The 23796-nt window shown below is 41.9% G+C and overlaps 2 protein-coding genes and 2 non-coding genes across 7 annotated transcripts in view; 1 reads left to right on the forward strand and 3 right to left on the reverse strand.

Annotated features, from left to right (window-relative positions):
- gask1b (golgi associated kinase 1B) overlaps positions 1–17720 on the reverse strand; it is a 47784-nt gene extending 30064 nt beyond the window's left edge. Inside the window, exon 1 of the mRNA XM_069926224.1 lies at positions 16666–17720. Coding sequence (XP_069782325.1) covers positions 16666–17521 — 856 coding nt within the window. The 5' untranslated portion in view covers positions 17522–17720. The remainder of the gene's footprint in view (positions 1–16665) is intronic.
- A 1285-nt stretch (positions 17721–19005) lies between these two features.
- trnad-guc (transfer RNA aspartic acid (anticodon GUC)) lies at positions 19006–19077 on the reverse strand. Its single transcript has one exon. It is a non-coding gene; the product is annotated as a tRNA-Asp (tRNA).
- Positions 19078–22488: 3411 nt separating this feature from the next.
- On the reverse strand, positions 22489–22559 carry trnag-gcc (transfer RNA glycine (anticodon GCC)). The gene has a single exon. It is a non-coding gene; the product is annotated as a tRNA-Gly (tRNA).
- A 248-nt stretch (positions 22560–22807) lies between these two features.
- Positions 22808–23796, forward strand: part of tmem144b (transmembrane protein 144b) — a 73663-nt gene continuing 72674 nt past the window's right edge. For 3 of the 4 annotated variants that reach the window (XM_069926225.1, XM_069926228.1, XM_069926229.1), the window contains exon 1: positions 22808–22896. The gene's annotated coding sequence lies outside the window, so the exon portion shown is untranslated. The remainder of the gene's footprint in view (positions 22897–23796) is intronic. The other variant, XM_069926226.1, reaches the window with a different exon arrangement.

Here is a 23796-nt window from a genome sequence, read left to right on the forward strand (position 1 = left end):
GCCTTGTATTCAATTTTTCCCTTCAAGCGTCATTTCATCATGTTCTCCTTTGCTTTAAAAAAAAATCCTGAGGCATCCTACTCTTTGCAAAATGACATTTGTTCTTTTGTGTGATACCAGGCAGAATCTACTTTATTTGCATGAGGATACCAAATTCAAGAAGGTTTTATTTTTCCACTGTAACTTTGTTGAGAACTTTCAAACGTTTCTTTAAATTGCTCACTATCACCATGCCTTCTCATCTAATTTACCTAACCATTCCAGTTAACTTGCTCCTCTTACCGATGTAATTGATATTATTTAGGTTAAAGACTCTAATTTCAAACATAGAAATCACTATCAAACTCGGTTTACAGAGGATGTTTTATCATGAGATGACTAATTACCATTGACTCATGACAAAATATAGGATTTAAAATTGCCTGTGTCCGTGTTTTCTGATTCTGTCTTAATGAGCTAGGTATGTAGATACCCTTTGAACATAGAATGTAAATATGCTCTAATTGCTTTTCATGCCACAAGTTTTCGGTTATCCTGCTTCAAAATAGAAACCATTTCAATATGAATTTGGAAGATCAGGGTTAGTGGTTCTTCACGTTGTCAGCTGTTCATGCAACGTTTCTGCTCCATATTTTACAAGGTCACAATGTACCTGCGGAAGTGGAAAACTATTCTGACCACTTTAAAATATTCACCAAAAATTTCATTGCGCTAACCCTTCCCTTTGTCCATCTATTTTGAAGAATTATCATCTCTGTCTCTCTGCTCAGATGTCTGTTATGATTTAGTGTGAGAAGGAACCTCCTGATGACATTTGGAAGTTATTAGTTGAAACATCTATCCTTCTGTTCTGCTCTGCTTTAAAGTAGTATTTTTCATTAACTGATTTCCATGTCATTTAAAATGCTTGTTAGAAATCCCAGCTTGGCTCTGTTGTCTGTGTCAGGACAGAGAGTTCTAGATGCATTAATCTTTTACTTTTCGAATTATTGGGGAGTTGACACTCAGGAAAAAACATGGATTGGCCCAAGGACTGCAGGAAACACATTGCACTTATTAGGCAAAGCAGCAGAATAACTAACCCTTGATCGTTCACCCTTCACATAAGAATGGCACCATCATTCTTGAGTCAGTATAAGAATCAGAATTTATGTCATGTGATTCGCTGTTTTGGGGCAGCATCCCAGTGCAAATATTTATATAAACCATCTGGCAAAATAAATAAAAATAGTGTAAGAAAAAGAAAAAGACACAAAAAAAAGATAGTGTCTATGGTTCATTGTTCATTCAGGAATCTGATGGCAGAGGGAAGGAAGCTGTCCTTGTGAGCTACTGATTGTTATACTTACTTCTTGATCTCAGTCTTGATTTATATTAAGTACCACCTATTCTGCATACTAAAGTTTTACTGTAGGGAATTGGAGATTCCTTTCAAAATTCATCTTGCATATTGTAATGCGACTGATTGCACTCAGTGACAAGGGAGGAGTACAAACACGCTTTAATAGCTTACCATCAATGGCTGGTAGAGACAATAGTCCTCAGGTAAATCTGAGGTAAGGTGGGAAAGCCAGGGTTTATATTGGGATAGGTGAGGGTGGAGCCAAGAGAGGAGCCAGCCATCAGAACAATACACAGACAGTGAATTCCAGTTCACTGCACATATTCAAGGATTATAGGCAATTATCATACAACTGTTCTAACCAACTGGTCGTCAAGTATTCTGCTTCGCAACTGGGTTCATACTTTTACTGTACAGTAATGCAGACAAAAGCTCTTGAAATCCAATAATAACTTAGAGGCAACACACATTAGGAACAGAAAATTGATGCAAAGTGATGTGTTATGCCATAATTGATTGAAATAAGAAACTTGATAGGCTGCCGACAGGAGGAAGCTGGAGAATATACATTATGAAATACATGTATATTAGTAGACCTCCTGGAAAGCATACAAGAAATTTAAATGAACATGGAGGAGTCCACTTCTAAGGACCAATGCAGAGGTCATCCTTTTCAGCAGTATGGTGGTGGCGAACTACATTTCCTCATTCTTCAATTAAATATTTTTTGACTTCTATTGTCTCAGAATCCATTGCAGCATGAACAGACATTGATCATGAATGGAGTAGCCTCAGTCTACTGTCTACTATTTTTCAAAGGAGCTTTAGCACTTCACAGTACCAGGAATCCTTCCTCCACCAAATTACAAGACTGATGAACCAACACTCAGGAGAATGCCAGTGGGTCCAGTGCATGAACTTCTCTCGAGAAGCCAGCATTTATCATCTCAGCATTATAACTTGGCTTTATGGCAAAGTTTGCAGATAATTCAAAGCTAGGTGGAAGATCAGGTAGTTTTGAGGAAACAGGAAGGCTGCAGAAGGACTTGGACAGATTAGAAGGGGCAGAAAAGTGGCAAATGTTTGGTAGAAAAAATGTAAACCAGAAGACAATTTTCCACATTTTAATTTGATTTTAATTTAAACATACAGCATAGTAACAGGCCCTTTCAGCCCACAAGCCCGTGCCACACAATTGACCTACAACTCCCAATACATTTTGAAGGGTGGGAGGAAACAGGAACCCCCCAGGGAAAGCCCACACAGACACAGGAAAAACGTACAAACTCCTTACAGACAGCATAGGATACGAACCCCGGTCCCAATCATTGATGCTGTAACAGTGTTGTGTTAGCCACTATGCTAACCGTGCCAATTTTGGGGAAAAAACTGAAAAATCTCAGATGCATGATACCCAGAAGATAAACTTGCAGGTTGAGTCAGTGGTGAAGAAGGCAAATGCAATGCTGGCATTCATTTCAACAGGAATAGAATATATGTTCTTGGTCACAAGGCAGAGATGGAGAGGTTTTGGCCATTGCAAGTGGGATCAGGCACAATCTCGCTGAAGTGTCCATGGGATCTGTTTGTAAATGTAAGAGAGACTGCTCTTGGGAATTACTCTGTCAAATTAGAGATATCATATGAGGAACGTTTGACAGCTCTAGGTCTGTACTCATTGGAATTTAGGAAAACAAGGAGGAAATCTCACTGAAATTTTTGAATGTTGAGAGGTTGTTTCTCATAATGGGAGGGTCCAGGATAAGTGTGTACAACTTCGGGACAGAAAACAGAGATGAGGAGAAATGTCTTATGCCAACGGGTGGTGAATCTGGAATCTCTTGCTACCAGCAGTAGTGGAGGCCAAGCCATTGGATGTAGTTAAGGTAGAAATTGATTTGGTTCTTGATTAGCCAGGGCATCAAGTGGGGAGAAGGCCGAGTGTGTGGCTGAATGGGAAATGGATCAGCTCATGATTGAATGGTGAGACAGACTCAATGGGCTGAATAGCCTATTTTTCAGCTCCAATGTCTTCTGACATCACCAGTGTCATGGGTGTTCTCTGTCAAAAAGTCAGTTTAGACACATGGCAAGATGGTGCATTCTGAGGCAAAGCTAAGGGCTGCTGGTTTTCTCAAAATACCATTTGCAATTTTTTTTGTAGAGTAAGTGAAAACCTTTCAGCAAAGTGTAAACCATCATGGATTGAAACAAGGCAGTCTGTATCCAAAGAGGTAGAAGATATCACAAAAACTACTTACATGCTTAATCTTTTAGCTTTTGCTGTTGAAATTATTGCATTAATTGAGAAGTAGACAAGCCCTTTGTCAAACAGATTCACAATATAGAAATTGGCATGTTCCATGCTGAAGGATGAGTGACATATTCCAAACTCAAGAAAGGTCCGGTTTCCTTGTTAGACTTGTTTAAATTTGACACATCAGTTCCTAAAGTTAGCACTGGAACCAATTCAGATGCACTTTTATGTTGATGGGGTTTATTATCCTGACTGGGTATATCTTATGAAGATCATTTGGCCCTTGTGAACAGTTTGATTCCAGCATCAATTGGAACCAAAGCATTTTTTCTGCTAATGCCACTGTGGCATTTTTGACTCAGCTGCTTCTGTTCAACTCTAAAAGATAAATTTAGCTGCACACAGCTCAAACAGACTTTCAATCTTTTCTTCATCAAGAGTTCTGCAACAGTAAACTTTGTGGGAGTGTGCATGTGGCAGTGTTCTGAACACCAACAACATGACTAAGTGAGTTTGCATGCTGAATTCTGATTGACTGGTCAAGTACTCCACTTGAAACTGGATAATATGAAAGAATGAGAGCAAATTTAATCCTTTTGCAATAAAATATGTAAACAAAATAGGTCAAATTTGAGGCCCACTGCTAGAAATTAACACATTGGGCAAATTATTAAAAGCTTACTTGTTCAGCATTTTGTCTCTTCAATCCTGCTTGATCCAATTCATCCTCTTTCTCTTTCCTTTTCTTCCCTATCTGACGGAGTTGTTGGCAGCATTATGCAGCATGCAAGAGGCCACAAAGGAGATCTTTGTTGTTTAATGGAAAAGCTCTTCAGGATGGTTAAGCCAACAGAAGCATTGCTTAAGCTTGCCATGTCCTCCTCTGTTAGATTTCAGGTGGTGCAGTATTATCTTTTCCATAGATTCCATTTTTCATTGCATGGATCACACATGCTCTGGATTTGTTAAGTGGGATGACCCTTGTTTCTCAGTTAGGAACTTTTGGTTTGCACATAGGAACTCAAATATGGTCCCAGCAGACTATCATAGAATGAAATTATCATGGCTGCTTCTTGGATACCAGTCACTGTGCAGTGGAATGCCTGATTAGTGCAATGCTCAGGGACTAAAACCCCTTGTGGTTGTAAATCAGAATTCACAAATGACAACTTCAAAGTAATTTTGGTTAATGTCACCCTCTATTACAGGGATTCCTTCAGATAAAAGATAAAATAATAATGAAGGCTCTTGAACCTCTCCATACTACCCTGACCATAACTACTCCAAGACTATCACAATCTGTCTGCTCTATCATAAAAGCACATTTTTTTACACCAAATGCAACTCTGAATATTTATATATCCTTTTATCTTGACCATCTTTTTTTCTTTCATGTGGTGATTTAATTTATACTTACTGTTAGTGAATTTTACATACATATGCAGCTGCAACAAGCAAGAATTTCAATGCATCTGCACATTGTGTTTGTGTATAAAGTCTCGTTCATTTTCCTTCATGCTCATGTGGCCAGCTGTCAGGAACGAGGAAGGTAAATTCCTCAGATTCTGCAGGAAACACATGCAACCTCCCAAATGAAACAGTTCACTGCACGCTGTGAATTATTGCAGATCTGCCTTGTTCCAGCATGGAAGGACCCAGAATTCTCAAACCTGCACTTAACAGCCATTGATAGAAGAACCTGGGAAAATTGCTGTATAGTACATGGCTTCCATTTAAAGCACCTTCTTTCCCTACCCCTCATCCTTTTCCAGACTTCTTCTTCCTCTACATTCACTCTCCTTCCCCACCTTATCATGATACACTCTGGCCAAAACAGACAGATTTTTCTGAGACTCCTATTCTTTCTTTCTGTCACATCAGCTGACTTCAAAGCAGCAAAATGCACCAGAACTGACTCCCAAGTTCTTAATATAAACAATATTATCAACCATCCAACAAGTAATCAAGATTACCTATTGATGAGGATATGTGGGGAGGTTTCTGTTGAAATCGGGTTCTCTACCTTTATAGTGTTGGCTGCTTTGCCAGGGTGAAATTTGGCAGCTTTGATTTCATAACCCCAACTCCTTGACCTTTAGCGTAGCATTGGGCAAGGAAAGGAGCAGATGATATTGGAAAGTATTTAACTGGGGAAGGATTCATTACAATGGTATTAGGCAGGAACTTGGGAGCATTATCTAGAAACAGATGATTTCAGGAAAATGCACAACAGAAATGTGGAGGTTGTTATAGCATGGGGTTCTGGATAGATTTGTCCCACTGTGACAAGGAAAGGGTGGTAGGGTAAAAAGAACCATGGTTGACAAGAGATGAAGAACCTTTGGTTCAGAGGAAGAAGGAAGCTTGCTTGAGGTTTAGGAAGCGAGAAAAAAAAACAACAGGCAAGGTGCTTGCAAATTATAAGGTAGTCAGGAAAGAACTTAAGAAGGAACCAAGGAAAGCTAGAAGGGGTCACAAAAAAACCTTTGGCAAGTTTGATTAAAGACAACCTCAAGGCATTCTACACATGCATGACAAATGGGAAGGTGAGGAGAGTGAAGGTAGGACTACCCAAGGATAAAGAGGGAAATATGTGCCTTGAGGAGATAAGGGCTGCTCTAACATTGCTTCTGTGTTCACCAAGAAGAAGGACCTTGTTGAATGTAAGGACAGCATAGAGCAGGCTAATGTGTTGGAGCATGTTAAGGTTAAGAACCAGGTGGTGTTGGAACTTCTCAAAAATAGGATATATGGCAGATTATTGCAGGAAGTGAAGGGAGTGATTGCTGGAGCATTGCAAATAATCTATGAGCCGTGCCTGTCCACATTAGTTTTGGACATCGCTTCGCTCAGCTCCTCTACTCCATCCACCACAACAGAGACTTCTCAGTAGCCAACTATTTCAATTCTGAGTTCCAGTGCCACACTGCTACCCTGACCACCCACAGATTGGAGGAACAGCACCTTATTTTCTGTCTGAGCACTCTCCAGCCAGATGCCATTGACATTGACTTCTCTGTTTTCTGCTAAGTTGCTTGGCTTTTCTTTCCCCTCCCTTTTTCCAGTCTTTCTAGTTCTCCCCTCCCTTCCCCTCCACTCTCCTCCCCCTCATTGCTGCTGTCCCCTCCCTCCTTTCTCCACCTATCATTTCCTGCCTTTGCCATCCCCCTTCCCCCTCCCTAGCTTTTTGTTTGGACGCCTGCCGACATTCTCTCATACCTTGATGAAGTGCTCTAGCCCAAAAGGAGAGTTATGTATTTTTACCTTTGTTGCATAAAGGACACTGTTTGACCAGCTGAGTTTCTCCAGCATTTTGTGTTTTTACTGTCCGCATTATTGGTACCAGAAGATTTGAGGACGATAAATGTGGTTCAAGAAAGGGAATAGGGAAAATCCTGCGAATTATAGACTAGATCATCTAACGTCAGCAATAGGCAAACTATTGGAGAGGATGCTTAGAGACATAATTTATAAGCATTTGGAGAACCAGAATCTTATTACAAATAGCCTTTAGAGGGGAAGATTGGGCAGATCCAGAAAGGCATGTGGCATGGGATCCAACAGAAACTTGGGTGCATGGATTCAGAATTGGCAATGGACAATACCAGAGGCCATCTGTTTAAAGTGAGTGGAGGAAAGTTTAGGGAGATGTCATAGGTGGGTTTTTCCACACAGAGTGGTGGTTCCTGAAATACACTGCAAGGGTAGTGATTGAGGCTGATTCAATGGGGATATTTAAAAGACACATAAATGCAAGGAAAAATAGGGGGGGGGGTGTTATGAACTGTGAGGGAAGAAGAGTTAACTTGATCGTGGAATAGATTTACATAGGGCAGTACAACATTGTGGGCTGAAGGGCCTGGACTGTGCTGCACTATATTCTACACCAGCTTTGATTAGCATCACATGGTACCAATTCTGCAAAGTACATGAACATCAATGTCCATCAATGAATTGAATTTTGTGATCAATATATCTTTAACTTCTTCCAATCCTGATGAAGAGGTAATTGAATTGTTTATCTAACTACAGAACTATTGAATAATCCCATCTTTTTGTGCTCTGATTGTTTTATGATTAAATGTGCTTTATAAATTAAAATTGCTTCATGTTAACTTCAAGGCATAGATTTCTGCTTTATGTTTCAGTAGTCTGCACTATACTCCATTCTCCATGTCAGGGCACTGTTCATTGTTAGCATAATCTCTGGTTTATTTGTAGCCACACAATGATATGTTTAGTATCATTAACACCTCAAGGTTTACTTCAGATGATACCCATTGACCCTGATTAGGTGGTCAGTCAGGACAAGAAGCTGCAATCCCCTAACATCAAAGAAAGCCTCCTTGGAAGTTAAGGTGGGTCTTCCTTATACATTTCTGCCTCTATGCAATTCCCTTCATTCTCATATTCATGTGCAAGCTCCAAAGCTAAAACAGACATGAAGTAAATATTTCCACGGTGGGACAACAGTCAAGCATCAGCAGAAAGTTATTCCCAGAACACACACACTCAGCAGTGCAATGTAATGAGTCGCCAAATCTAGGCCCTGAAACTGATTGACAACCAAGCTTTACAATCCAGGAGCTAACCTGCATGAAGGGATAGCCCTCTGAATTACTTTCCAAAAGGGCCTGCTGAGTGCAGATATATATGTTAATTTGGTGGGTAGTTTTTTTTTGACGGGAAACAAAAATAGTGGATTGGACTAATATGTAAATGGTTAAACATTGCAGCATGCTGTTGTGCAGAGAGGTCTGGGAGTGTTGGTGTGTGAATCAAAAAAATTAGGTGCAGTAGGTAATCTAGAAGCCAAACGGGATCTTGGCTTTCATTGCTAGAGGGATTGAATTTAAGAATGAGAAAGTTTTGCTGCAACTGCATGGGGCCACACCTGGAGTACTGTAACCACTTATGGTCTGTTGAATGACAACATTGTCTGACTGGCTTAATGCAACCTAGATTGTATACCTAAAATGGATGAGAGGGGGGGGGGGGGGTTGGGAGGAGGGAGGGGGGGGTTGGGAGGAGGGAGGGGGGGGTTGGGAGGAGGGAGGGGGGGGTTGGGAGGAGGGAGGGGGGGGTTGGGAGGAGGGAGGGGGGGGTTGGGAGGAGGGAGGGGGGGGTTGGGAGGAGGGAGGGGGGGGTTGGGAGGAGGGGGGGGGAGAAAAAGTCACTGTATATGTGTGAAAAAGAAATAGTGTATATCATGGCTAATGTGATTTATGGTGTGAAAAATAAAAAAAAAGAAACAATATAGTAGCTTTGGATGCAGTGCTCAGGTGGTTTACCAGGTTGATTTAGGAAACAAATGGCTTATTTTAAGAGAGATTGAGTGGCGTGGGACTATACTCAATGGTGGTTAGAATCTGAGGAGAATCCTAGAGAGATATAAAAAATTGAAAGAAATAGATATGATAGAAGAAGAAAGGTTGCTTCCACTGGTAGATGCAACTTTAATGATGAGACATAGCCTCAGGATTCAGGGGAGTAGATTTAAAACAATGATGAGAAAAAATAGCTTCCCCCAGAGAAGAGTGAATCTGTGGATTTCTCTCCCCAAGGAAAAAGTAGACCTTGTTGAATACATTTAAGACACAAGTACATTTTTGAAGAATAGGTGAATTAAAGGTTATGTGGAACATGTGGGTAAATGGAGCTAAACTCACAATTATATCAGCTGTGATCTTATTGAATGGCAAAATAGGCACATCGGGTCACATGGTCTACTCCTGTTCCTATATCTTACGTTCTTATCGGACAATGGACAATTCTACATTTAGGCAAACAATTAGCTGTGATACCCACCTGTTTCAATCAGGCATCAATCGTACCAGTGCCCACGCAGAGTGTAGTAACCTGCCTAAATGACTCTCAACCAGTGGCCCTCACATTAACCGTGATGAAAAGTTTCAAAAGGCTGCTGTTGAAGCATATCAGCTCCTGTCTGAGTGGCACCATGGATCTATTCCAATTCACCTATCTTAGCAACAGGTTTATAGCGAATGTCATCTCACTGGCTCTACACAAAGCCCTTGAACATCTGGACAGCAAAATGCATACATCAGGATCTCCTTATTGACTATAGTTCAGCATCTAACAGCTTCATCTCCTCAAAATTGATCAGCAAACTGCATCACCTGGGATTCAACACACCACAGTGTAAATGTATCATGGATTTCCTCACTTCCAGACCACTATAAGTGATGATTGGTAAGAACACCTCACATCCCATGCAAAACCCACCCGACTATCGAGAACATCTATGGAGCGCTCTGCCATCAGAGACCAGCAGCAATCACCACCCAGTGCAAACTCTGTTCTCACTGCTACCATCAGGAAAGAGGTTTAGATACCATAAGACTCACACCAGCAGGTTCACCACTATCAGACTTCTCAACAACAAACTCAATAATGGACTTATTTAAGGACTTTAACTTTTGCAGTTTATTGACTTTTTTTCTCTGTATTACACAGTCAGTTTGTTTACATTTCTTTATTTGTTTATACGTGTACATTGAGTCAGTTTTTGTTGCACTGCCAATAACCAGTATTTCTGCCTCGCTCACAGGAAAATAAATCTAAATCTGATCTGAATCTGACACTAAATCTGAAATCTGCATTGTCAGACCTATTTCATAACAATAAATCATCACAGGCGTCATTACTGAAAGAACTTCCTTTGTCATTCAAGGCCTGCTTGGAGCCTCAACCCAATTTGATGCCTAAAACCTATGCACCTATTACCTGCCAAAATTGATCCTGAGTTTCCCATTTTACTGCTGAAAAGAAAATACAGCTTTTCTACTTTTTTGATCAAGCAATTTCAATCTTGTTCATGGTCCCACAATTGACAAATGCTATGTTTGCAACAATTCTTAAACACCAATATCATAACAGTCGTTCGTGCAACACCTTTACAGTGCCAGTGATTGGGAGCACAGGCTTATGGGCCCAAATGGCCTGTTACTGTGCTGTATGTCTAATTTTTTTTTAATTAAATCAGCCTGAATCCAATATATTTGTTCAGAGTTGAATAGCTGCTCATATTTTTCATATTTTGTTGTGAATGTTAAAACAAATCTCAAGTTCAGTATGCTTATTTTGATTGTGGACAACTTTTGCCTTAAAAGAGTTTTTTTTAAAGTCCCTTTCGGCACCATTTATTATGTATTATACAGATGAATTAGGTGCAAGATCTTCCCATTTGAACTGAAATTTATGGTCTTGATAAAGCAGTCAAATTATTGTGGATTTTCTATAAGTTTCAGTAAAATTGGAACAAGTACAAAATTATTCTTGATTAATACGTAAACTTTAATTTGTAATGATTATTTATTAGGATTGATAAATAGTTTCACATACAAAATCACGCATGTGGAAATCTCTGTACTCCCAAGAAAATGACAAAGCCACCAGCAAATTCAAATTAGTTGATTCCGTGTAACATTAAACCCACACCTGCAGTCAACAATATATTAGTTTCTCGCTTGAACCGACCATGATTTAAGTTTATCATGGAATGTGTTGATCACTTGACTCGAATAGTCCAATTTTTAATCACAACTACCTTTTTGCATCTTTTTTTTCACTCTCCAGATCTTTTTTAATTCCATTTGTGGATACTTTTCAACCCTCCTATTTCCCCAATTCTTTAAGCTTTGTATTTATTTATTTTCCTTAACATTTCCCTTTCCTTAGATTGTCGAGATATCGTTCTCTGTGCGTTAGTTTATCGTCTTCCATGCATTTTAATAAAATCCAGTTGGATTTGCACTTTGCCCCTTCCCTCAGCAGGGTTGAGTCCCTGCATGTCTGTTGGATTGCCTTGAATAATTGGTCAGTAAACAAAATATGAAGGTTCAGTAACCACCATGTTCTGCTTTATTCTGGTGTTCAAACAAATTACTGTCAACAAACTCCAAATATCAAGGGATTGGAGTTACACTTGGCTAAGCTGCTTCAAATTATTTGGTTTTGAAAGTGCTCAGGCAGTCTTTAATGATAAAGGATCTGAAACATTTGAAATTTAATCTTCTCGTTTAAATCCTAAGTATTCAGATGATTTCATTCACATTCTTAATTTACTGAAATGACAACAACTGGAACAGTATACGTGCATTTCCTGAACATCAATGCCCAGTCCCAAATGTCTGAAATAATAACAGGAAGTATAATACTAGAAACAATCAACAGGTCAGTCAGCATCTGTAGAAAGAGAAACATATTTAATGTATCAGGTCCAAACTCCTTCGTAGATGAGGACAATGGTACAACTAAAGTCTTCGACCAGAATGTATTGACCAGAAATGGTGATTCTTTTTCTCTTTCCACAGATGAGTTTTTCCAGCTTTATCTGCTTTCGACCCAGAAATAGGAGTTCATTTATTGTTAAAACAAAACCATTTTTGATGTAAATATGGAATCAGAGCTGTCATGGAGTACATAATAATGCAGCAGAAAAACAAACTCTGGCCCAACTCATCCACATTGACCAAGAGGCTTAACCCATTTGCCTGGGTTAGCCCCATATCCCTCTCAATCTTTCCTTTCCATATTCTGTCCAAATGACTTCTAACATTGTAATTGTTTATTCTTGATTAATACGTAAACTTTAATTTGTAATGATTATTTATTAGGATTGATAAATAGTTTCACATCCAAAATCACACATGTGCAAATCTCTGTACTCCCAAGAAAATGACAAAGCCACCAGCAAATTCAACTTAGTTGATTCCGTGTAACATTAAACCCACACCTGCAGTCAACAATATATTAGTTACTCGCTTGAACCGACCATGATTTAAGTTTATCACTTGACTCAGCAAGTTCCACATACCTACCATCCTTCGTGTGAATTACATGCTTGCCAGACCCCTTATAAAACTTTCCCCTCTCACCTTTACCCTCTGCCCTTTAGTTTTATACTCTTATACCCTGAGAAAAAGATGGTGACCATTCATTATTGTATATACCCTCTTCTTCCTTCACTCCAGGGAAAACAACCCCACCTTATCCAGTTTACCTTTATAATTCAATCCCTGCACTCTAAGCAGCATTCCTGTGAATCGTTTGTGCATCCACTCTTGTTTAATCACATCCTTCCTAAGGCCTAATAACCAGAACTACACAGGCTACTCCATGTGGCCTTATCAACAACTTGTATAAATGTAATGTAATTTGCAAACTCTTACACTTAATACCCTGGCCAATGAAAGCAAGGTTACCAAAAGCCAGGCGTGGTCAAACTATCACTCACAAGTCCCATGTGACTCCTTAACATAAAATGTGCAGCTCTCAGAAATACGTTGGCTGAAACAGGAATTGTTCAAGCCAGTGCTCACAATGGTAATTTAGTACTCATGGCTTGCAATTGCATAATAGTTTGTTGCAGAATATAAATGTGATCCAGGCCATCTGCCTCGGGAGCTCTTGACACCACAACCATTCTTACCTTGGCCCTAGCCACCCGCCCATCGGAGCTCCCAATGTCTCTCAACTAGACCCAGGCCACCTCCCTATCCGAGATTCTGACACCCCAATCACATACTCTCACCTAGGCCCTGGCAGCCCTCCCACCAGATCTCCTCAGGCCCCATCCATGGACTCTCACCTAGGCCTTGAACAAAGACTAATCACCCGTCCCCAGCCACCTGCTCCTGTCACTTGGCCACCCTCTCACCTAAGCTCCCAAAGCCCCAAACATGGAGGCAACACCTGGTCCTGCCCTCCCATCTGAATGCCCGATGCCCCAGCCACAGACTCTCACCCAGGCCCTGGCTGACAACTCATCTGAGTTCTATACACTTCGAACTTAACACCTGGCCATGGCCAGCTGCCTCCCATCTGAGCTCCCAAGGCCCCAAAAGTGGACTTACCAATATAAACAAAATATTGGCATGTATACGAGAAACTTTGGATTATTAAAACTAATACAAATTAACAGTTTAAAAACTGCATACATGAATAAATATTATTACGTACATGCAATTCTTAATATTTTTTAATAACAAAATGTGCATGTAAGAGTAAAAATGTATAATATTGTTTCAATATTTCAAAAAATATTTCAAAAATATGTAATATTGTGGCTCTCAAAATCTGAAGTTTATCATATGTGACTCTTACGTTTGACCACCCCTGCCATAAGCCTTCCTCACCATTCTTTGTACCTGTCAACATTTTCTTGGAAATGTGTACTTGACCCCAAGGTCTCACTGTTCAATAACCCTCCCCTGGACTCTCCCATTCCCTGTGGGTGCCCCTGTGCTTATTTTTGCATTGAGGGCCAGAGAGTACTGTTTAGTCAGGTTGTACTTGGGCAACTTCTCCATGGATTGTCACTTGGTCGTGGTGGAGAAGCTTGTGTGGTTCTGAGATCCCGACAGTGATGCCATCTGGAGCTATGCTCCTGATAGGATCACCCATGGTAAGGTCGAGGGTGAGACCCCTGACAACGGACAATCCAATCAAGTCTTCAACGGTGGAATTGTCAGACGAAGTCACTCTGAACTCAATGGCTGTGAAGGAGGCGAAGGATGTAACAAATCCATCAGCTCCAATTGTCATGGTTTCCATGCCATTGGAATTAGTTGGCTGATTTGTGAAGTATCATGTGCTTCTTGGAGCGCAAATCAAATACACATTAAACAAATACACATACAGGCGTCTTCACTCAATGGATCAACGGAATGAAGGCCATCATCTCAACCTCGAGGAATAGCCACGAGGACAATCAGATGACAATAAAGTTGACAAACTTCCCAAAATGCATCTCTTCACAACTTTTTGAGTTAATTCCATTAGCCGTTGCTCTCTTTCCCAGTCAATCTTGATCCTATTGTTTCTTTAAATATCCTTCTTTACTCTCCACTATGCTGCCAATTTTGATATCACCTACAGACTTGCTAATCATACTGCAAATGGATTGCTGCTTCATCTGGAAAGACTTTTGGGGGGAAAATGAAAAGGAGAAAGGGACAGGTGTTGCACCTCTGGCAAGTGCACAGGAAAGTGCCACATGATAGAGAACAGCGGGCAGGAATGGAAGAGTGGACCATGGGGTCATAGAAGAATCCTTATAAAATGCTTAAAGAGGAGGGAGGGAAATATGTGTTTGGCGGTGAAGTCTTGTTTGAGCAGGCAGAAATCGCAAAGGATGACTTTCTGAATGCAAAGGCTGGCAGGATTAATGGTAAGGGGAACCTTTATCTTTCTTTGCCCATGAAAAGGTCTGGGTGATGCCAAGGATTCTTTCCACTATTGTAGTGAGCAAGCCACTGTTAAGGAGGAAGGAAGAGTTTTCAGAGGTGGGTATGGGATTATCTTAGATAAATAGGTATTCCCTGATTTACAACTCTAATTGGAACCGAATGATCCATTGTATCTCGAAATGGACGTATGTCAGAATTTTGACCACACGCATGGAATACTGAAATCTTAAAGCAAACTTTTTAACCAAATCTTTTTTTCATCGCAGATTTGACAATAACAACTTAAAGCTTCCTGAATTTTTCGATCAACCTTGGTGAATCTTTCCACATTCAAACTTACAATGTTAGTCAGTGTCCCGGGATCCTGGGGTGCGTAGGTTTAGTGCGGCCATCTTGATCCCTGTGCACATGCGTGAGTCTTTGTTTGGCTCATGTGTGGTGGGTTTGCATATTGGAATTCGGTTGGCACATATGCAAGAACTAAGGGCGCAAATTCAATATTGTTATGCGTCAACCGAACTCCAATAAGTGAACCCACTGCACATGTGTCAACTGAAGACTCATGCACGTGCACAGCCTTTGGACCCAGGGCACTGACTAACAAAGGAAGTATGCATATTTTGGCTATAACACATCCTGTATCCCTGTTATAGCTTTAAAAAAAAAGTGTACATTTGATTTTTTTTAAATCGGTCATATGTGTGGATGGACATAAGTTGTATAGGTCGCAAGTTGGGGAGTACCTGTAATGAAGTTAGTATTAATTGGTATCTCAGTCCACATGATGAGTTGGGCTAAAAGGCCTGTTTCTCCCCTGAACAAGCCTATGTCACCTACATTCGCTTCCAAATCAGGAATATATGACAATCAATAAACAGCCCATTAGTGATCTTTGAGTCACGTCACTGGTTATAGATGTCCAATCTGAAAAGCAACCCTTCACTACCATCAAGTCCCAAATGTGTATCCAATTTGCTGACTCTCCCTGGATCTCATGTATTCTAATCTTCTGGACTAGCCGAGCATGTGGATCCCAATCAATGACTTTAAAGAGATTAAGAAACAAAAGAAATGGGAGCAGAAGTAGTCTATCTGATCCGCCGTGGACTTAGCTTCACTTACCCACCTGTTACACATAACCCTATTCAAAAATCTGCCTGTTTTTGAATACCTTCTATGAGATAGCCTCAATTGCTTCTTTGGACAGAGAATTCTGCAGATTCACTACTCTCTGGGAGAAGCATTTCCTCTGTTTTAAATCTACTCCCCCATATCTTAAGGCCATGCCCTCCCAGTTCTGGTCTCACCTGCCAGTGGAAACCTCCCTACTTCTTAAGTATACAGTATATTCCCTTCATAATTGTATATGCCTCTATAAGATCACATGCCATGCCCACCCCCTTCCATTCTTTTAAACTCGAATTAGTCCCAGACGACTTAATCTCTCCTCAGAAGATAACCCCTTCATTTCGGAATCCACCTGGCGAAGTTGACAAAATATTCTGAAAAAGGGGCACTGTCATATTCATAAACGAGAAGGTTTGATGTAATTGCTCCGACGAGGCGCGCCATCCCCGGCAGCCTGTTGACAACTTCACCAGGATTCCCCCAAACTCCAGCAATGCACAAAAGTGAGGGAAGAGCTCAGCGGGACATGGAGGCATTGGCGTGAATTGCTGATGTGTGGCCCGCTGAGCTCCTCCGGCACTTTGGTGTATTATTCCAGTTCTCCAGCGTCTGCCTATTCCTTGCTTTAACCCAAACTCCAGCGATGAGCTCCCCCTCCGCGTCCAGCCTTGCAGGGCTCGCTAGCCTGGCGCTACTGGCTCAAGTAACCCAGCTCGCCTCCTTACCTTTCGCGAAACGAACTCTTCTGACCACAGCGGGCAGACTCCTGTTCAGCCCCAAGATGCGGTCCAGGTGGAAAGCGAACACTTCACTGACATCCACTGCTCTCTTGAGAAGCCCGCACCGCTGTCGGCACACGGTTGCTTCGGGCATGTCCTGGGCAGCGCGGTTCAGTGAGTGGAGATCTCCAACTCCTTCAAATAAAAGCAGAGCTCGGCGTCCCTTTGGGGGGACCTTGTGAATCTGTCGGATGTTGGAATCGGCTAGGAAACGCATCGCATCGACGTCCTCCTGACTGAACCAGAAAGGAGCGCTATCGCTGTAAATCCGAATATTACTCCCTCTGCTTCCTTCTTGGTTGGATTTCCTCTCACCTGCAATCTGATAACTCCTCACTTTGGCGAAAGGTAAATTTACTGAGTCCTCGGTTCCCCTAAATCTTTGGTCTTTTGCCTCGTTGTCCCGGCTGGGATCGTTTTCCTGCACCGCTTGTGCGGGTTTAGCGGTCCGTTTCTTCCTGAGCTTGGGCCTCACTGTTCCCCTGATGTTGGCCGGTTTGATCCTTTTTGATCTAATGGTTATGTACACCACGTTTTGGTTAAATGTAACCGTCTCCTGCTCACTTTCCCCGGCTTGAAGGCTACTGGGGAGCCGGCTAACGGACGCGGCGTCACTCTTGTCCCCATAGTCAGAGATCCGGTCCTGTAATAAGAAATTGCCCTGCATTATTAAAAATGCATAAAGCAAGCACGCCGCGGCGATCACCAAATTCCTCTTGGTCTTGGGACGTCTCCCACTTGCCATCCAAACACAAGGGACAACCAGCGAGAAACAAAGTTTGCCAGGTTTTAAAAAAGTCATCCTTTCGCCTTCCCAACATGATGGACGGGAGCTGAAGGCGACAAGCGAAGTTTCCAAAGATCAGGTAGCCAGCATTCTCCTCATCCGTCCTCCAATGTACCCGCTCCCAGCAATCTGACAGGCAAATACGGAACGATTGGACGCCCGCTGGCTCACGCCTATCTGTAAATGGGATGAACGATTCGCAGGGAATGAATGGAGCAAACTGCTCTCACAAAAGGAAACGGGGGCGGGGGGGGGATAACTGCTCCACACAAACTGGGAAAGGGCGTTTTATTTGCATTGGAAAGTCGCGGGGTTGGATACAACGGTCACTTCTTTCGTTCTAAACTCCCTCCAAAGAATTCAGCCTCTGAATAAGCCTATCGCGGAAAATTATGCACGGTGTGTTCCTTTACATATTAAAAAGATTCACTGATCACACGCGAGCCGAATTGTCTCACTAATCGCTCGCCTGTCCAGAAATAAAAAAAAATCGTCTAATTTTACCAGACCGAGGGCAACCTGATATGGATGCTTCTTCGCTGCTAAAACCTCGTTGGTGACTATTTGCAAGCATCAAATAATTCCTGGGTGGAATTTTTATTCGAGGGGGTCAAATGGTTAATTTTGCATGACCAGTTGAGGGCCAGGAAATGAAGGGACAGGCACCGTAGATTGAGACCGGATTTTGGGAGAGGGCGTCAGAGCAGCCAACCAGCGTTACGGTATGAGAATTTCTCCTCTTCCAGCTCTGAACCCTCAAGCGCTTTCGTACAATTGGGAAAGACAGCGGGAAATGACAGTGAGAATTGTTTCAAATTGACATCACAAGCCCAGAATTGCCCCCTTGAGGCATCCAAATGAGCTTCTTTACTAAAATATCATTAATAAACCAATATCGCATATAAACCGTAAGCAACGGAAATATTATTGAAGTAAAGAGTTGCCTAATAATTAAAATGTTTCATCTTTTCCAATCCATGCATGTTGACGGACACGAACTTAGGCAAATACATTGAAGGTTCTTGTGCCATGTTTGAACTCGAGGACTGACCTAGAGGGATTCGGTGCAACAGAACCACTAAAATTGCCAGAAAAGGTAGAATCATCTTTAAAAAGAAAAAAATAATCACTAATTTTAGTTAAGATTGACCTGTGAGCTGAATAAACACATCACAAAATCTCGCCATTGGGATAAATTAGTACCCCTTTTACACATAAAACCGCGATAAGCAGGCTTAATTGCCGGAATCCCGGGTGAGATCGCACCCATTGTGAAAGAGGCCCTCGCACTTCCCAGTACAATTAGCAACAGTTTCTCAACATCAGTCACGAAGCTCAATGGCGCCGCATATTATGGTTGCTCCCCTTGCTTCCTCGCTTATCGAGTTAATTTTGAGCAGCACGAGTCGTTTAAAGTCACTTTACGGCCAAGAAATTACACTGAATTAGGACGCACCACGTTGCATAATTTAGAGATAAAGAGGATTGAAAAAACATTTCTCCCCGGCGGGGAATTGAACCCCGGTCTCCCGCGTGACAGGCGGGGATACTAACCACTATACTACCGAGGACTGACAGCAAAGGTGTTGCAAATAGGTTATTTAGATAAATTAGTTGTTATATCATAGGGAGTTTTTTGTTTGGTTTTCTTTCACATTTCAGATTTATTGTGAGTACACACATGACATCACATACCACCCTGAGATTCCCCTTTCCTCCAGTCACAGCAGAATTATCACTAATAGGTAGTGCAAAAAAAATAAACTGTGCACCTTTCACACTGAAATTCAAATTGCCTAAAGCAACTCAGTGAGAAGAATGTACAAACAAGGATCCCAGGCAAACTTGCTTATAAAAGCCAAGGTAATCATTAACCCCTTTCACGCCTGTGTTCCACTAAATTGGCTGTTCAGTGTCCTGGGATAGGAATGGGGGTTTCTCTTTTCACACTAGACCACTCCCAACTGGGACCCTCAATGCTTTCACACTTCCAAGGAGCCATCCCTGGGGTTAGGACTGTTCTACTTCTACCAGTGATGGTGGATCTGCCCTAAATCCTGATCAATGTATTATAATTTTATATTTGAATAAAATTAATCATGCCTAATTATAACATAATTAAACCTTATGTACAGCACAGTATGAGCCCTTCAGCCCTGTTGTTGTGCCGACCTATATAAAACTTTACAAGGGACCGTGGGAAAGTGCCAGCAATTTATACAGCGTGGGAATGTTTGTAGCACTATAGCGCACAATTTAAACAGTGTGGGGAAGTTGGTAGCGCTATAGCACACAATTTATAAATGCTGTGGGGAAAAGTAATGGCGGACCTGCCCCCCCCCCCACCACCCCCACAGAATGTCATGCGGCAGAGAAAGGCCTGTATGCCCAGTTGTATGCATAGAGCATTCATAGAGGGGTTTCTCTGCCGCATGACATTCTGGGAAGTCAAATCCACCACTGCTTTTTCCCCACACTGTATAAATTGAGCACTATAGCATTACCAATTTTCTCACCTGGTTTAAAAATTGTCCGCTATTGTTATTTATTTCCTCTCTCACTCTCTCGCCCCCCCCCCCCCACCGTGACTTTTCCATGGCAAAGTTTATATCTTCATTTTAATCTTTTCTTCCTTCACGTTCCTGCACTCATGCAAAAACTTGGGTTATTTCAATCCCACAATGCAATTGCCCATTTCACACTTAGCTGATTGCAACGCTGGCATCGCAGGTGCTGGAAATTGTACCAGGAGTCAAGGCCATCAATCCCCAGTGTGAGATGATGTCATCTGGCATCGGCATTGGGCTGATTTTGCTTTCACACCAGGCACTCTAAAGACTGATTGGCAGTTAATTCCTGGGATCACTTGCAAGTGTGAAAAGGGCTTCTGACTGAGTTTGTCATTGAGAAGTCTGTTGGTGGAGGGGTAGCAGCTGTTCCTGAATCTGGTGGTGTTAGTCTTGTGGCACTTATACCTCTTTTCTGATGGCAGCAGTGAGAACAGAGCATGTGCTGGGTTGTGAATGCTGCTGGTCTCTGACGACAGATGTATTCAATAGCCGGGAGGGTTTTGCCTGTGACGTCCTGGGCTCTGTCCACTACCTTTTGGAGGGCTTTACACTCTGGGGAAATGGTGTTCCTAAACTAGACTGTGATGCAGCCACTCAGCAAACTTTCGACCACATCTCTGTAGAAATTTTCCAAGGTTTCTGATGTCATACCAAACCTCCGCAAACTCCTGAGGAAGTAGAGGCGCTAACTTGCTTTCTTCACCATGCCATTAGTGTGTTGGGTCAGGAAAGATCCTCCGAGATAGTGACTCCCAATAACTTAAATTTGCCCACCTCTCCACTTCTGACCCCTCAATGTATACCTCTGGCTTTCCTTTCCTGAAGTCAACAATCAGCTCCTTAGTTTTGGTGCAATGAGTCCATGTTTGTTGTTGGTGCACCATTCAGCCAAGTTTTCAATCTCCATCCCATATGCAAACTCATCACCATCCTTCATATATGCCACCACCGTTATACTGTGGGCAAATTTGTAGATGGTGTTATTGTCATACTAGTCATATAATCGTAGGTGTAAAGTGAGTAGAGCAGGGGGCTAAGAACACAGCCCTGTGGTGCTCTGGTATTGATGGAGGTTGTGGAGGAGAATTTCTTACCAATTGTAGTCTGGAGGTGAGAAAATCTATGATCCAATTACACAGTGGGGTGTTAATTCCCAGGTCTTGGAGTTTGCTGATGAGTTTTGAAGGGATGATGGTGTTGAATGCTGAACTGTAGTTGATAAAGAGCATCCTGATATATGCATCTTTGCTGTCCATGTATGTGTAGAACCAGTGAGATGGTATCTGCTGTAGACCTGGAATGTATCCATGTCACCCCTCAGAGAGGAGAAAATATGCTTCATTACCAGCCTTTCAAAACCCTTCACTGTTGACGTAAGGACTACAGATCGATAGTCATTAAGGCAGGTTACTACACTCTTTTTGGGCACTGATATGATTGACATCTGTTTTAAACAGGTGGGTTCCATGCCCTGCTGGAGTGAGTAATTGAAGATATCTGTGAATATCTTGGTAAGTTGGTGAGGACAGATTTTTAATTCCTTTATGTAATATGAATACATCTGGTTTTTTTTCATTCATTTGCAATATTCTAGATTTGCAAGATTAACCTTCAGTAGATTTTTGAATGGAGCAGTCGTTGGCAAAGAAAGATGAGGCTGTGGTCATTGTTACTCATGAGAAATCAGTCATGAATATCTCCGATACTTATTCTTCTGCTCTATGCAGGTAATCTCTTTGAATCATCGATAATTATTTCTCTTCCACTTCCAATTCTTTGACAAGGCTGATGAGGCCAACATAGGACAATAGATTCTACCATATAAAGGGTATAAAGTGCTTGATGGAGTGTGCTAACAGGTGGTTTAGGTGTTAAAACTTCTTTTATCCTTTGCACTGGACTCCCATGTTCTACCGAATGCTTCTTCCACATTTTGATCAATAATAGATCAGGTCTTCCACAACTCGGTGGGAGATGCCCAACGTTTCATCTCTCATGCCGCAAAGCTGCAATTCACCTTGGCGTTAAACTGAAGGGCAAACAGAAAACCATTCAACCTTTCTTGTTCCACCTATCACCAACTGGTCCCCATCTCACCACTCCTTGAACCGGCTGTCTTCCTATTCCACTCTGAGTCCTGATGCAGGATGTCGAACCGAAATGTGGGCAATTCCTATCTCCCACCCATTCTCCTGTGCTTCAGTCATTGAGTTCCTCGAGCACTTTGCTTGATGCAAATAATTTTTTTTTAAAGTCCTAAAAGCATCCTTGAAAATGTGAACACTCCCTTCCCCTCTAGTTGGCCTCCAGGAAATAAAATAAGCAACTCATGAAACTTTTCCATCAATAAATTTTCATTTTCGTTGCCTCACATTTGAACATTTCCAACTTGAGAGGGAGACGAAGAAAAGTTGCATTGGCCGGGAATCGAACCCGGGCCTCCCGCGTGGCAGGCGAGAATTCTACCACTGAACCACCAATGCATACGAAGATAAGCAGTATTTGCGATAGTGGAGCTTGAGATCAAAAACCAAATAATGAAGTGCGTGGAATTCTGTCATATGATGTCCGGGAAAGTGAAAAACAATCGAAACTTGCAATGGGGTGAGTGCGAATAGCGTGAATGTGCAGAGAAGGCACTGTAACAAATGCTAAAGAGAACATCCGAAGAAATAGATCCCAAACCTTGAAGTTCTACTGTGAACATGGGAACGGCGCGATGCTGGCAGCGTCGGTCACGTGAAGGAGCCCGCTGATGACGTGAAGGAGCCCGCTGATCACGTGAGACGACAAGCCCGGCTGCCTCGGAAGACGGACCAGGTGAGTATCCCTGGAACGATAGGGAGATGGTGCGGGTTTCACCTGACAAAACCAGGACTTTGTGTGAGAGGAGAGTGTTTCCAGTTCCGGAAACACCCTCGAGTTCAGGGTTAATACACAAAAATGATGCTGGAACTCATTGTGGCAAAGATACAAATGTTTAGTGCCCACAATTGGGATTTCGTACTCTTTTCCCCAAAATCTCACCCACGAGCTCTTAACATAACATATAACAATTACAGCCCAGAAACAGGCCAATTTGGCCCTTCTAGTCCGCACTGATCCAAGTACCCTCCTCTAATCCCACTTACCAGCACCCTGCCCATATCCCTCCATCCCCTCCCATCCATATACTTATCCAACTCTTTCTTAAATGACAAAATTGACCCTGCCCCCACCACCTTTCCTGGACGCCCATTCCACACAGTAACCACTCTCTGAGTAAAGAAGTTCCCCCTCATGTTAATCCTAAACCTTTGTCCATCAACTCTCAACCCATGACCTCTTGTATCCATCTCTCCTACTCTCAATGGGAAAAGCCTTTCCACATCAACTCTATCTATCCCTCTCATTATCTTAAACACCTCTATCAAATCCCTTCTCAGCCTTCTACGTTCCAAGGAATAAAGACCTAATTAGCTCAATCTTTCCTTGTATTTATTCCTAAATTCGGATTCTTCCTGAAACTTACCATTATTATTGTACAAACTTTAATTCACCCATCATATTATCTTGCTGTCTTGGTTTTGTTCAAGTATTTTATTCTAAAAAAGCACCATGGAATGTTTTGTGTTACAAGTTTCCTTTTACAAATTCAAAAGTGATACCACAATTTCACAGAACAATATCCCGGCCAGTATCATGGTGTTCCCCAAAAACCAGCCTAGAATCCCCTCAGGT

This window comes from Narcine bancroftii, chromosome 3, assembly GCF_036971445.1.
Source record: "Narcine bancroftii isolate sNarBan1 chromosome 3, sNarBan1.hap1, whole genome shotgun sequence".
Lineage (NCBI taxonomy): Eukaryota > Metazoa > Chordata > Chondrichthyes > Torpediniformes > Narcinidae > Narcine > Narcine bancroftii.